This window comes from Dipodomys spectabilis, unplaced genomic scaffold (genome assembly GCF_019054845.1).
Source record: "Dipodomys spectabilis isolate Male_0828 unplaced genomic scaffold, ASM1905484v1 ptg000115l, whole genome shotgun sequence".
Lineage (NCBI taxonomy): Eukaryota > Metazoa > Chordata > Mammalia > Rodentia > Heteromyidae > Dipodomys > Dipodomys spectabilis.
The window spans coordinates 1,187,308-1,198,771 of record NW_024870792.1 but is presented as its reverse complement, the minus strand read 5'-3'; the positions used below and the strand labels follow the sequence as shown (position 1 = coordinate 1,198,771).

At 43.2% G+C, this 11,464-nt stretch overlaps 1 protein-coding gene across 2 annotated transcripts; it reads right to left on the bottom strand.

Annotated features, from left to right (window-relative positions):
- Nucleotides 1-1,976: 1,976 nt before the first annotated feature.
- Hspd1 (heat shock protein family D (Hsp60) member 1) lies at nt 1,977-11,437 on the bottom strand. Of its 2 annotated transcripts, none has more exons than XM_042688322.1 (12): nt 11,336-11,437; nt 10,088-10,263; nt 8,723-8,975; nt 7,928-8,010; nt 6,324-6,419; nt 5,686-5,779; nt 4,820-4,988; nt 4,213-4,312; nt 3,578-3,823; nt 3,108-3,282; nt 2,695-2,873; nt 1,977-2,599 (listed from the first exon to the last, which is right to left on the bottom strand). In XM_042688322.1, the coding sequence occupies exons 2-12, from the start codon at nt 10,259-10,261 to the stop codon at nt 2,447-2,449; spliced, it is 1,722 nt and encodes a 573-aa protein (XP_042544256.1). In that variant the 5' UTR covers nt 10,262-10,263; nt 11,336-11,437; the 3' UTR covers nt 1,977-2,446. The 2 variants fall into 2 exon arrangements, with proteins under 2 accessions (XP_042544256.1, XP_042544255.1); XM_042688321.1 differs by lacking the exon at nt 11,336-11,437 and adding an exon at nt 11,122-11,278.
- Between the last annotated feature and the right edge of the window lie 27 nt (nt 11,438-11,464).

The window sequence follows — 11,464 nt, the reverse complement described above, 5'->3', positions numbered from 1 at the left end:
AAAAACTCACAGGAGAAATTTTTACCAGCTATGCATCAGACAAGAGCTTCATATCTAAAATATACTTGAGTTAAAAAACACCCTCCCCCCCCCAAATAATCCAGTTAAAAAATGGGTAGGATGCTGGGTGCAGGTGGCTCACACCTGTAATCCTACCTACTCAGGAGGCTGAGATCTGAGGATTATGGTTCAAAGCCAGCCCAGGCAGGAAAGACCATACGATTCCTATCTCCAATAAACCACTAGAAAACCGGAAGTGGTGCTGTAGCTCAAGTGGTAAAGCGCTTGCCTTGAGCTGAAGAGCTGAGGGACAGCGCCCAGGCCCAGAGTTCAAGTCCCACGACTGATAAAAAAAAAAAAAAAAAAAAAGGGTAAGATGGGCATGGAAGGTGGCTCAGTGGTAGAAGTGCTTCCCTTGCATGCATGAAGCCCTGGGTTCGATTCCTCAGCACCACATAAGCAGAAAAAGCCGAAAGTGGCCCTATGGCTCAAGTGGTTGAGCTGAAGAGGTGAGGGACAGCACGGAGGCCCAGAGTTCAGGCCCCACAACTGGAAAAAAATAAAATGGGTAAGAATGGCCAACAGACACATGAAGAAACGTTCAACACCTCTGATCATAAAAGAAATGCAAATCAAACATTGAGTTTCTACCGCATCCCAGTTAGAATGGCCATTATTAAGAAAATTGACACTAACAAATACTGGTGTGAATGTGGCCAAAGGGGAATTTTATTATACAGTTGATTGGAATGTCAACTTGTCCAACCACTGGAAAATAGAGGTTCCTCCAAAGACTAAACATAGAGGCTTCCCTAACCTGGCAATTCCACCCTGGGCATTTATGCAATAGACCACAAACAAGGCCACACTGAAGCTACCAGTACAACCAGAACTGCAGCATTGTTTACCATGGCCAAGATAGGGAATGAACCCAGATGCTTTTCAGTGGACAAATGGATCAAGAAAATGTGGTATATAAATATAATTCTACTCATCCATGATCTTACCATTTGTATGGAAATGGAGACTTGGAAAAAATGAAACCAGATCCCAAATAAAGGTTACATGGCATTCCCTCATTTGTGGTGACTAGAATGTGCCTATAAATAAGTAAACACACTAGTTGAAAATATATACTGGAACATTCTCAGACTTTCTCCTCCTGAGAGGGTAACAAAGGTACAATAGCTACCTGCATCTGGTCACAAAAAAATCGAATACCACAAGCCACCATTAGGTTGTACTTTTTCAGTTCAAGGCGAGCACTCTACTACTGCTTGAGCCACAGCACCACTTCCGGTTTTCTAGTGGTTTTCATTGGAGATAGGAGTTGTATGGTCTTTCACACTTTTCTGCCTGGGCTGGCTTTGAACTGTGATCCTCAGATCTCAGTCTCCTGAGCAGCTAGGATTACAGGAGTGAGCCACCAGTGCCTGGCTTTCTCTCTCCCTTTCTATGGTATACTTCTTTCCACTGAAATACTCTCCTCACCCTTTTTTTGGGGGGGTCCGATCGTGGGGCCTGAACTCTGGGCCTTGGCGCTGTCCCTCAGCTCTTCAGCTTAAGGCTAGTGCTCTACCACTTGAACCACAGCGCCACTTCCGGCTTTTTTAGTTTCTCTTATGTGGTGCTGAGGATTTGAACCCAGGGCCTCATGAAACATCCCTTTTTTAAGGACATATTTGCTTCATGGTGCAAACCCATATTAAATGTTTTGAAGCTAGAACCATAGTTCCTACAAGAATGCCAAGCTCACCTTTGGCAGCCAGAAATCAACATTCCCAACATGGTTCCCACAAAACTCATCACAAATTCAGTCTGCAAGAAACAAGAAAATACTACAAATATAGTTGAAGACTTCAAGTGGTAGAACAACTCTGTTTGACAAAGCAAGGTGTTTTAATTGAAGACTCCTGTGCCTTTTAATTGGTTTTCATTTGTCATATTTTATGGGCCATGGAAAAAATGGACAAGTATTAACTTTAAAACAAAATTTTTATTACACAAAGTTTGTCACATAATTGGATTTCTCTCTACTTTATACACAATTATTCTTACTCTCCACAGAAAGGCTGCTTCTGAACTTCTCATCTGGTGATGGCAAGCACTAAAATCCTGATTTTAACAGAATAGTAGTAGAAATGCCTCAGTGATTTGAGTTGAAAGCAGTACATTGGTACATGGCTCTTGCACCCAGTATCAGGAATGTACAAATGTCTTTTATTCAAAAATACAAAATAAATTATCTGTAGGCATGGACAATGACAGCAGTAAACCATTATATATTGTCAACTGAAACCAGTAACTGATGGTTATAGTGATTTTATCAGCCAGCCTTTTCTCCAGTCATTTTCATTAACCGACTTCTCTGAAGTTATTGGTGAGGAACCCTGTCTTGAGTTTCCTGTCACAGTTCATCAATAATGGTAAAGCACTACTCTGGGAATTAGAACATGCCACCTCCCATACCACCTCCCATTCCACCCATTGCACCCATTGCAGGATCCTTCTCTTCTTTAGGAATTTCTGTGACTACAACTTCTGCTGTAGTTAGCAGTGAAGCCACACCAGCAGCATCCAATAAAGCAGTTCTTACAACCTAGAAAAAAATTTAATGAATGGTAAAATGAGGCAACACTTAATGAAAATTTTATCCCTTAGGGTTGTTAAATGGCTTTAGCAAGTATTATTTACCTTTGTTGGATCAATGATTCCTTTTTCCACCATATTCACAAAATCTCCAAGCATAGCATCATAACCAACTTCTGAGGAACTCTGCAGAATTCTCTCAACTATCAAAGATCCTTCAACACCTGCATTCTTAGCAATGGTCATTGCAGGAATTTTGAGTGTTCTTTTAATAATTTCAATACCTACAAAGAAAATGTTAGCAAATTCATTTTGGCTCTACAAAATTAACTTTTGTGACATCAAATTCTCTATATACTTACCCCTTGAAAAATGTGATAAATTAGCTACCTCTAAGATTAAGCACTACTTTGTTACTCAGAAAATTATGTTGTTCCATTTAGGGATCAGCAATATCATTACTCTCATAGAAGATTAAAAATTAATCTACCAACTCACTTGAAAGGTAGTTTTCTTACCGATTTTTTGATCTTCATTAGCAGGTGTTAATTTGTCCAAGGCTGGAATGCACCGAAGCAGAGCACAGCCACCGCCTAGAACAATGCCTTCTTCAACTGCTGCTCTTGTAGCATTCAGGGCATCTGTAACTCTGTCTTTCTTTTCATTCACTTCGACATCACTTGTCCCACCAACCTACAGATCAATGTAGTTCCAGTTAGTATGGCCTCCAACATTAAATGTTGACTGTGCCAAAGAACTTATTTAAAAAGTACTTAGTTTTTATAAAAAAGTTCATTATTTGTCCTACCAATGACTACCTTAACTGATGTCTTACTACCATCTCCCCTAACCCCAACAACTTACCCACAATAATTTCACCTAGATCAAGGACATGAGTTAAATCCCCACAAATTTTCATTCTGAACTCATCATGTACTGGTTTATTGGGCTATCACAGAAAAAGACTGTCAATAACAATAAAATTTACCTTTAGGACAGCCACTCCATCAGAAAGTTTTGCCAGTCGTTCATTCAGTTTTTCCTTTTCATATTCACTAGTTGTGATATCCAACTGTTCGACAATTTCTTGAATACGCTTTTCAATTTGAGCTTTGTCACCTTTTCCTTTCAAAAGCATGGCATCATCTTTGGTCACAATAACTTCCCCAACTTTTCCTAAGTCATGAGGCTGAACGTCTTCAAGATTTAGCGTCAACCCCTCTTCTCCAAATACCTACAACAGACACATAATTTGTGAAGTACTAAAATTCAAAACATTGCTAGTCTAGAAGATCTCAATACCCAGTACCAACTAGCAAGAGCATTATATACAAGAGATAGCTAAGGGCTATCATTGGTAGCATTAGCACTAGATCTTAAGCCTAATTAAATTGTATATCGTTTCTGGGCCCCAAGTTCAATCAAGCCCAAGGACCAGGGTGTGCATACACATACATACACAATTATTATGCCCATTTTAGAATATACTCAAGGAAAATTGGAAATTAACAAGACCTTAATTTAATCCCTATCTTCAAATATCCAACAAAAATAATACCTACATCTACACTCACTATTTTAGATCCTACATTCAGTAAACCAATATCACAATGTTTTACTTACGGCACCACCAGTTGCAATCGCCATATCTTTAAGCTGGTTCTTTCTGTTGTCACCAAAACCTGGAGCTTTGACTGCTACAACCTGAAGACCAACTTTGAGCCTGTTAAAAAGTCAATGTTGAGATTTAAATGGAGTAAAAACATCTACTTCTAGTTTTCTTCAAGTTCTGACACTACTGAGATCACTCTGGGCCACCAATTAACTCACTTTAGGTTAAAACAACCACTGAATATACCCACAGGCAGTTGCTCACTAAAATTTTGTTCCAAGCAAAATTAGCACTCTAAGAGTTTTGGCACCCACATACTTTACAGCCTTCAGGGTACTCCTCAGAAAGAAACAAACATGAGAAAGGTAGCATGAATCACACCTGAAAACTATAACCTTAAATAATGTGGAGGTACATAGTTTAAACCTTTCAACTAGATCCAGGGACCAGTGGGAGACAGAACTGAGCACTGAGACTACAAAAAGCCAGAAGTGCCTTAAAGGGTAAAAAACCAGTCTTGAGCAGAAAAAGCCAAGTGAAGTTCTGCCGAGGCTCTGAATTCAAGGTCCATTACTGGCATTGACTAAAAAAATACCTAGAAATGTAAAACAGCGATACCTATTTAAAACCAGCGTACTCAGAGCTTCTCCATCAACATCTTCGGCAATTATGACCAAAGGCTTACGGTGAGCATTGGCAATTTCAAGAGCAGGTACAATGGACTGTACACTTGAAATTTTCTTTTCACTTAGCAGAACATAGGCATCCTGGAATTCACATTTTTGACCTGCAAAAATAGCATTCATTTCAAAGCATATAAGACGAAAGCAATTTATTTCAATAATTTAGTTTCAATAAACTAATTAAACCACTCATCTGGGTACACTGTTGGCCTGTAATCGGCTACTCAGGAGACAGGTCTGAGGATAACGGTTCCAAGCCAGTCTGGGTAGAGTCCATGAGACTCTTATCTCCAATTAATCACAGAAAAAGCTAGAAGTGGCTATATGGCTCAAGTGGTAGAATGTCAAGCTTGAGCAAAAGGAGCCCAGAGGTAGCACCCAGGCCCAGACTTGTTAAGCCCCAGGACCAGCAAAAAATTAAAAAATAACCACTCTGGGGCTGGGAATGTGCCTTAGTGGTAGAGTGCTGATCTAGCTAGCATGCATGAATCCTTGGGTTTGAATCCTCAGTACAACACAAAGAGAAAAAGCCAGAAGTGGTGTTGTGGCTCAAGTGGTAGAGGGCTAGCGTTGAGCTTTTTAAAAGCAGCTCAGGGACAGTGTCCAGGCCCTGAGTTCAACACCCAGGACTGACCCCCCCCCCCCACCAAAAGCAATAAAAAAAAGAACAAAACCACTCAGATCATGCGTTCCTTTTATATTTACTTAACAATTTTTGGAACTCTATAAAGTTTTCTCAGATATATATCTATATTTGACAAATACTAACAATGTATTTTTCACAGACTGATTTGTTCTTACCTTTTGATGTATTAATAAAGTATGGAGAAATATATCCACGATCAAACTTCATGCCTTCAATAATTTCCAATTCATCATTCAGTGTTTTTCCATCCTATGAAATAAATTTGAAAACTCAGCCAGTATACTCTCCATCAATGCTGAGGTCAGACACAATGGAAAGAAATATAATATTGCCTTAACATACAGACTGAAATTTTCTATTGGAAAATCAGTCTTGAGAATCATCTCAGTTTCATCAAAAACACATTTGTGAAGTACACAGACACACTTTGGAAATGTTGCCATGGAATGTCTTCTTGCACAACTAATATATACTAATAGGAAAAATATTTTTTTTTAAGTTTTATTTTATTTGAGAACATACTGTACAAAGGGGTTACAATTACATGGGCAGGATAATGCATACATTTCTTACCAAGCGTTGCAGCCTCCTCCTTTGTTTACCCTTCACCTCCCTTCCCAGCCTCCCCCTTCCCCCCCAGGAAAAAAATTTTTGATTAAAAACAAAAAATCCTTATCAGCTAGGTGTGGCAGCATGCACTTGAATACTTTCAGCTACTCAGGAAGCTGAGGTGGGAGAATCACCTAAGTCCAGTTTGGGTCTCAAAAATAAACTTTAAAAAAAGTGTACTTGCCTTTACAGTGATGACACCCTTTCTTCCTACTTTTTTCATTGCATCAGAAATGATATTGCCAATTTCTTTGTCTCCATTTGCAGAAATTGTAGCAACCTGAAATAACCAATTACTCTTCAAAATTAAATGCATACTGTTAATGTTCTATTATTTTTCAGACTAACTTCTAATATGTTAAGTTTCCAGGGCAAGAGAAATTTATGGTATAATAGCCCCCCCCCCCATTCCCCCAGTCCTGGGGCTTGAACTCAGGGCCAGGGCATTATCCCTGTACTTCTTTTGCTGAAGGCTAGCACTCTACCACGTGAGCCACAGTGCTACTTCCAACTTTTTCTGCTTATGGGGTACTGAGGAATGGACCCAGGGCTTCATGCATGCTAGGCAAACATTCTATAACAATGCCACATTCCCAGTACATGGTGTAATAATTTTAATGAAATATGGGTTCTTTTCCCTGTGGCATATGGATCAATCCCAGAGCTTCATAAATACCATGCAAGTATAATGCCATGGAACCTCATTTATAGCCCATCAAGCTTTTGCAACTAACTATTTGGCTAAATTGCATAAAACACACAAAAAGCTATTCTTAGACAAACTAGTAAAAAAAAGTGAACTTCATTTTTCCTTTAACAAATGGTGATGCTACATGCGATGGCTAATCAGGGCTGTAACAATATTAAGGTACTTGCTTAGCATGTACAAGACCTGAGTGTTTTTGCTTTTTTTTTTTTTTGTCAGTTGTGGGGCCTGAACCCTGGACCTGGGAACTGTCCCTGAGCGCTTCAGCTCAAGGCTAGTGCTCTACCACTTGAGCCAGGCCTTTTTTGCTTTTGTGGTGCTGAGGAATTGAACCCAGGGGCTCATGCATGCAAGGCAAGCGTTCTACATGCCACCTTCCTAGCCCCAAGACCCGAGTTTCTAAAGTGGAGTAGAAAGTACATTTGATAATGAAAAAGAACATCTTTGCAGATATACAAACCTAGTTATGCAGAACTAAAAAAGCAAATTATGATCACTGAATTTACAGTACGGAGAATAAATGCTTCCCTAGTTAATGACTAGAATTATGCTGCTGTCCAAAATTTTTTTTTTGTTGTTGACCATGGGGCTTGAACTCTGGGTCTGGGCCCTCAGCTCCTCAGCTCAAGCCTAGTGCTCTACCCCTTGAGCCACAGTGCCACTTCAGGCTTTTTTCTATTTACATCATGTTGAGGAACGGAACCCAGGGCTTCATGCATACGAGGCAAGAAGTCTACCACTGAGCCACCTTCCCAGCTGTCCCTGAGCTTTTATGCTTAGGGTTAGCATTATCACTTTGGACCACAGCATCACTTCCTTATTAATTTTTAAAATTTATTATGTCTTTTTTTTTGGGGGGGGGGAGGGCGGGCGTTCGGTTTTGGGGCTTGAACTCTGGGCCTGGGTGCTGTCCCTCAGCTCTTCAGCTCAAGGCTAGCGCTCTACCACTTGAGCTACAGCGCCACTTCCTGGCTTTTTTCTTTTTGTTTATGTGGTGCTGGGCAATCGAACCCAGGGCCTCATGCATGCAAGCCAAGAGCTCTACCACTGAGCCACGTTCCCAGCCCTCATTACGTCTTTACCTGAGCAATTTCTTCGGGAGTTGTCACAGGTTTAGACTGCTGCTTAAGTTCAGCAATAACTGCATCAACAGCTAACATCACACCTAGTTCAAAAATATAGGCCATTACAATGTATATTCTTTTGTCTTCCAAGGAGAGTTGAAATTCTAAGACTTAGGTTGTATTCAAATGTTTGTTTTTTAAAAATTAAGATCTATACAGTTTATGTGCCCCGACAATCATATCACCAGAAGGCTAAACTACACATGAGATATGAACTTTAAATGCATACAGTCAAGTCCCACAACACTTAAGTCAAGAAAATGTCTCACACAAGTGGCTCATGCATATTATCCTAGCTACTCAGGAGGCTAAAATCTCAGGATCACAATTTGAAGCTAGCCTAGGCAAGAAAGTCTGAGACACATCTCTGATAAAAATTACACAGAAAAGCCAGAAAAGGAGCCCAGGGACAGCGCCCAGGTCCATACTTCAAGCCCCAGAAAGGAAGGGAAAAAGAAAGTTAAATCAAGAAAATCATGGTTGTCTATAGTTTCAACAATAACACCAGTTTAACTGATCCTCTATAAATTATTCCTAATTTTGTGTCACCCAATACCTTACCCCTAATAACTTGATTGACATAATACTGAGTCCCATGGAGTTTCCTGCCCAGGCTGGCTCTGAAGGGTAATACTGGGATCTCAGCCCCCTGAGTAGCTAGGATTACAGGTGAGAGCCACCCGTGGTCTGGCTAATACTCTTACTTTCAACATTAGGAATTTCTTGTGTTTTACTGACAAAAGACATCCTTACCTCTTCTGATTTCTACTGGATTAGCACCTTTGCTAATCTTCTCAAAGCCTTCCTTGGCAATAGAACGGGCCAGAACAGTAGCAGTGGTGGTACCATCCCCAGCCTCTTCATTTGTGTTGTTGGCAACATCTTGAACAAGCTTTGCTCCAATATTTTTATATTTATCCTTTAAATCAATTGACTTTGCAACAGTAACACCATCTTTTGTTACTTTGGGACTTCCCCAACTCTGCTCAATAATCACTGTTCTTCCCTGTAATTGTGGAGGGGAAAAAAAAAAACAAAAAACTGTGACAAAAACCAGACCGTATTTATTTTAAAAAGCAATCTTCAACAGATGACATCCACTTGAAAGCCTCAACTTAAGTCATATCATTTTAATCAGTCCTGCAACATGAATCTCAAGGGCAAGTTCACCAACATAATTTGTCTACAGACAAAATGACCTCTGCTATGCCAAGAGCATTAATTGCTAGGAATAAAAGATGCCATCTTAGGAACCAGCACAGAAGGCAAAGTACAAAATCTAGAAGATCCTTCACACCATTTATACTTTCTTTGGTAAGTTCCTGCTATCTTTCAAAGTAATATAATTTGCCTACAATTTCCTCAGTTGACCCTGACCATCGAGGCAAAAACAAAGCAATACTCTTCCAGTTTCATTCAAAATGAAACCAGGCATGGTACAAATAGTACTGGCAACTTTTGGATTTGAGCCAAGCTTCTACTGTTGAACTGTGCAAAATGCATTAAGTAACTGATACTTGTATCACCAATCTGAAATGAATCATCACTTGCCTGTGTACCAGTTAGGAGCGTCTCAAAATTTACTCATTAAATGACAGTAGGCTCTGCACTGGAAAATGGCAAAAGACATTAAGTATACTATGTACAGGAGGAGGAAATGAGAAGCTAAATAAATTACATTTTTACACAACATAGACGAAGAACTTTAAAATGCAAACTTTGTTAGGTGTGCAATATACAAAAAACTTTGTGACTAAGGTATGCTAAATTTAAACTATATTATATTTCTATTCATGGCACTAACTACTGGGAAAGGATCCAAAATGGAATTCAAGCAAGATTACTTTTTTCTCAAGTTTAAGAATTAACTGTGAGCTGTAAGTTACTATCCGATTACATCATATTGGACAAAAAGGTTTCATCAATCTAGCAGAGGCAGTTAAGACCATTTGTGTAAGGAAAAAAAAAAAGACAGAAAATTCCTAAAACCTTGAGCTCATACAAATTGCTTTCTCATTTAAAAAACTCAAAGTATTGTTCCAAAGCTGCGTGACTACGTCAAGAAAACGTTATACCTTTTATACAAGATTATAAAAAAAAGATTAAAGAGTACTATACCTTTGGCCCCATTGTAACAGCTACAGCGTCGGCTAAAAGGTCTACACCTTGAAGCATTAAGGCTCGGGCATCTGCACCAAATTTTACGTCCTTGGCATAAGCCCGAGTGAGATGAGGAGCCAGTGCCCAGGACACTGGTCTCATCTGGCGAAGGACTGTCGGTAAACGAAGCATTTCTGGGGGAAGGAAACAATTACACGGTCACTACTGGCATGGTCCGGGAGTCGCGGCAAAACGTGCCAACCTGTCCAGACACATGTGATGTTCGATGGGAGCCTGGCTGACCTTCGCCAACCGGTGCGCCCGGGCCAAGCGCCGCGGCTGCCGAAGACCGGTTAGAAGAGGGCGCCCAGGCCCGACTCGTGCGCAACACTAGCGCAAACCACAGGCAACTCCTCCCCGCGGCCCCCGTTCCCCGCGGCCCCGGCCGAGTTAATCTTTCACCGCCAAAATGGCCTTCGGCGGAAACCCACTCCAAAAGCACCCTTGAAGACGCCCAGGCCGCGGGCATCACAGACCCGCGTGACTCGGGAGATCCCAGAGCCCTGTGCAAAGCCCCGCTGGCCAGGAGCGTCCCCGAGCCTCCACAGGGGGCGACTGCAGCAGAGCGGGGGTCGGGGTCGGGGCCCGACCCGCCGCGCGCAGCCGCACGTGCCGGCTCCCGAAGACGCCCCGAGCAAGGTCACGCGTGGAGGCGCCGCCCCGCTGCGGGCGGAGGGACCACCCGGCCCGCTGCCCCGCACGCCGCCCCGGGAGCGTGGCCCCCGACCGCCCGAGTGGCTCTAACGCCCCGACGATTCCGCAGTCCGGCCTGCCCTGCCTGCCGCGGCGGTCCGGGGCCCCGGGTCCACGCCGCCCGCGGGAACAGCCCCCGCACCGAGCGGCGAGGCCTGGCCCCGCGTGCCGAGCCTGCAAAGCCACGGGGCGAGACGCGGGTCCCACTTTCTGGCCGGAGCGGGCCGCCCTGCGCGGGAGGAAGGCGCGCCCCAAGGCTCGCGAGTCCGGGGACGGGGCGGCGCGGGGCGGCCGCGTACCTGCGGGGCGTCGGGCGGGAGTGCACGCGGCGAGGCAGGCCGTCGGCGGCGAGTGAGGGAGCGAGCGCCAGGCGCACACGGCAATGAGCCCCGAGTCCCCTCCCTCCGGCGCTCCCCCGCCCTGCGACCCGGCGCGCGCAGGCGGCCCCGCCCCCTCCCCCGAGCCTGGGCCCGGCAATCGGCATGCCTGGCGGGAGCCCCGCCCCCTCCGTACCCGCGCACCGCCCGGCCCGCGGGGCTCAGCCCTCTCCGGCCGGTTTAAGCTAGTTCCTGGGCCGCGCTCCGTTCCAGAACTTTCCGGCAGGAACCGCGGTCGCCACGGGTTAAGGGTCAAGTTGCGTCA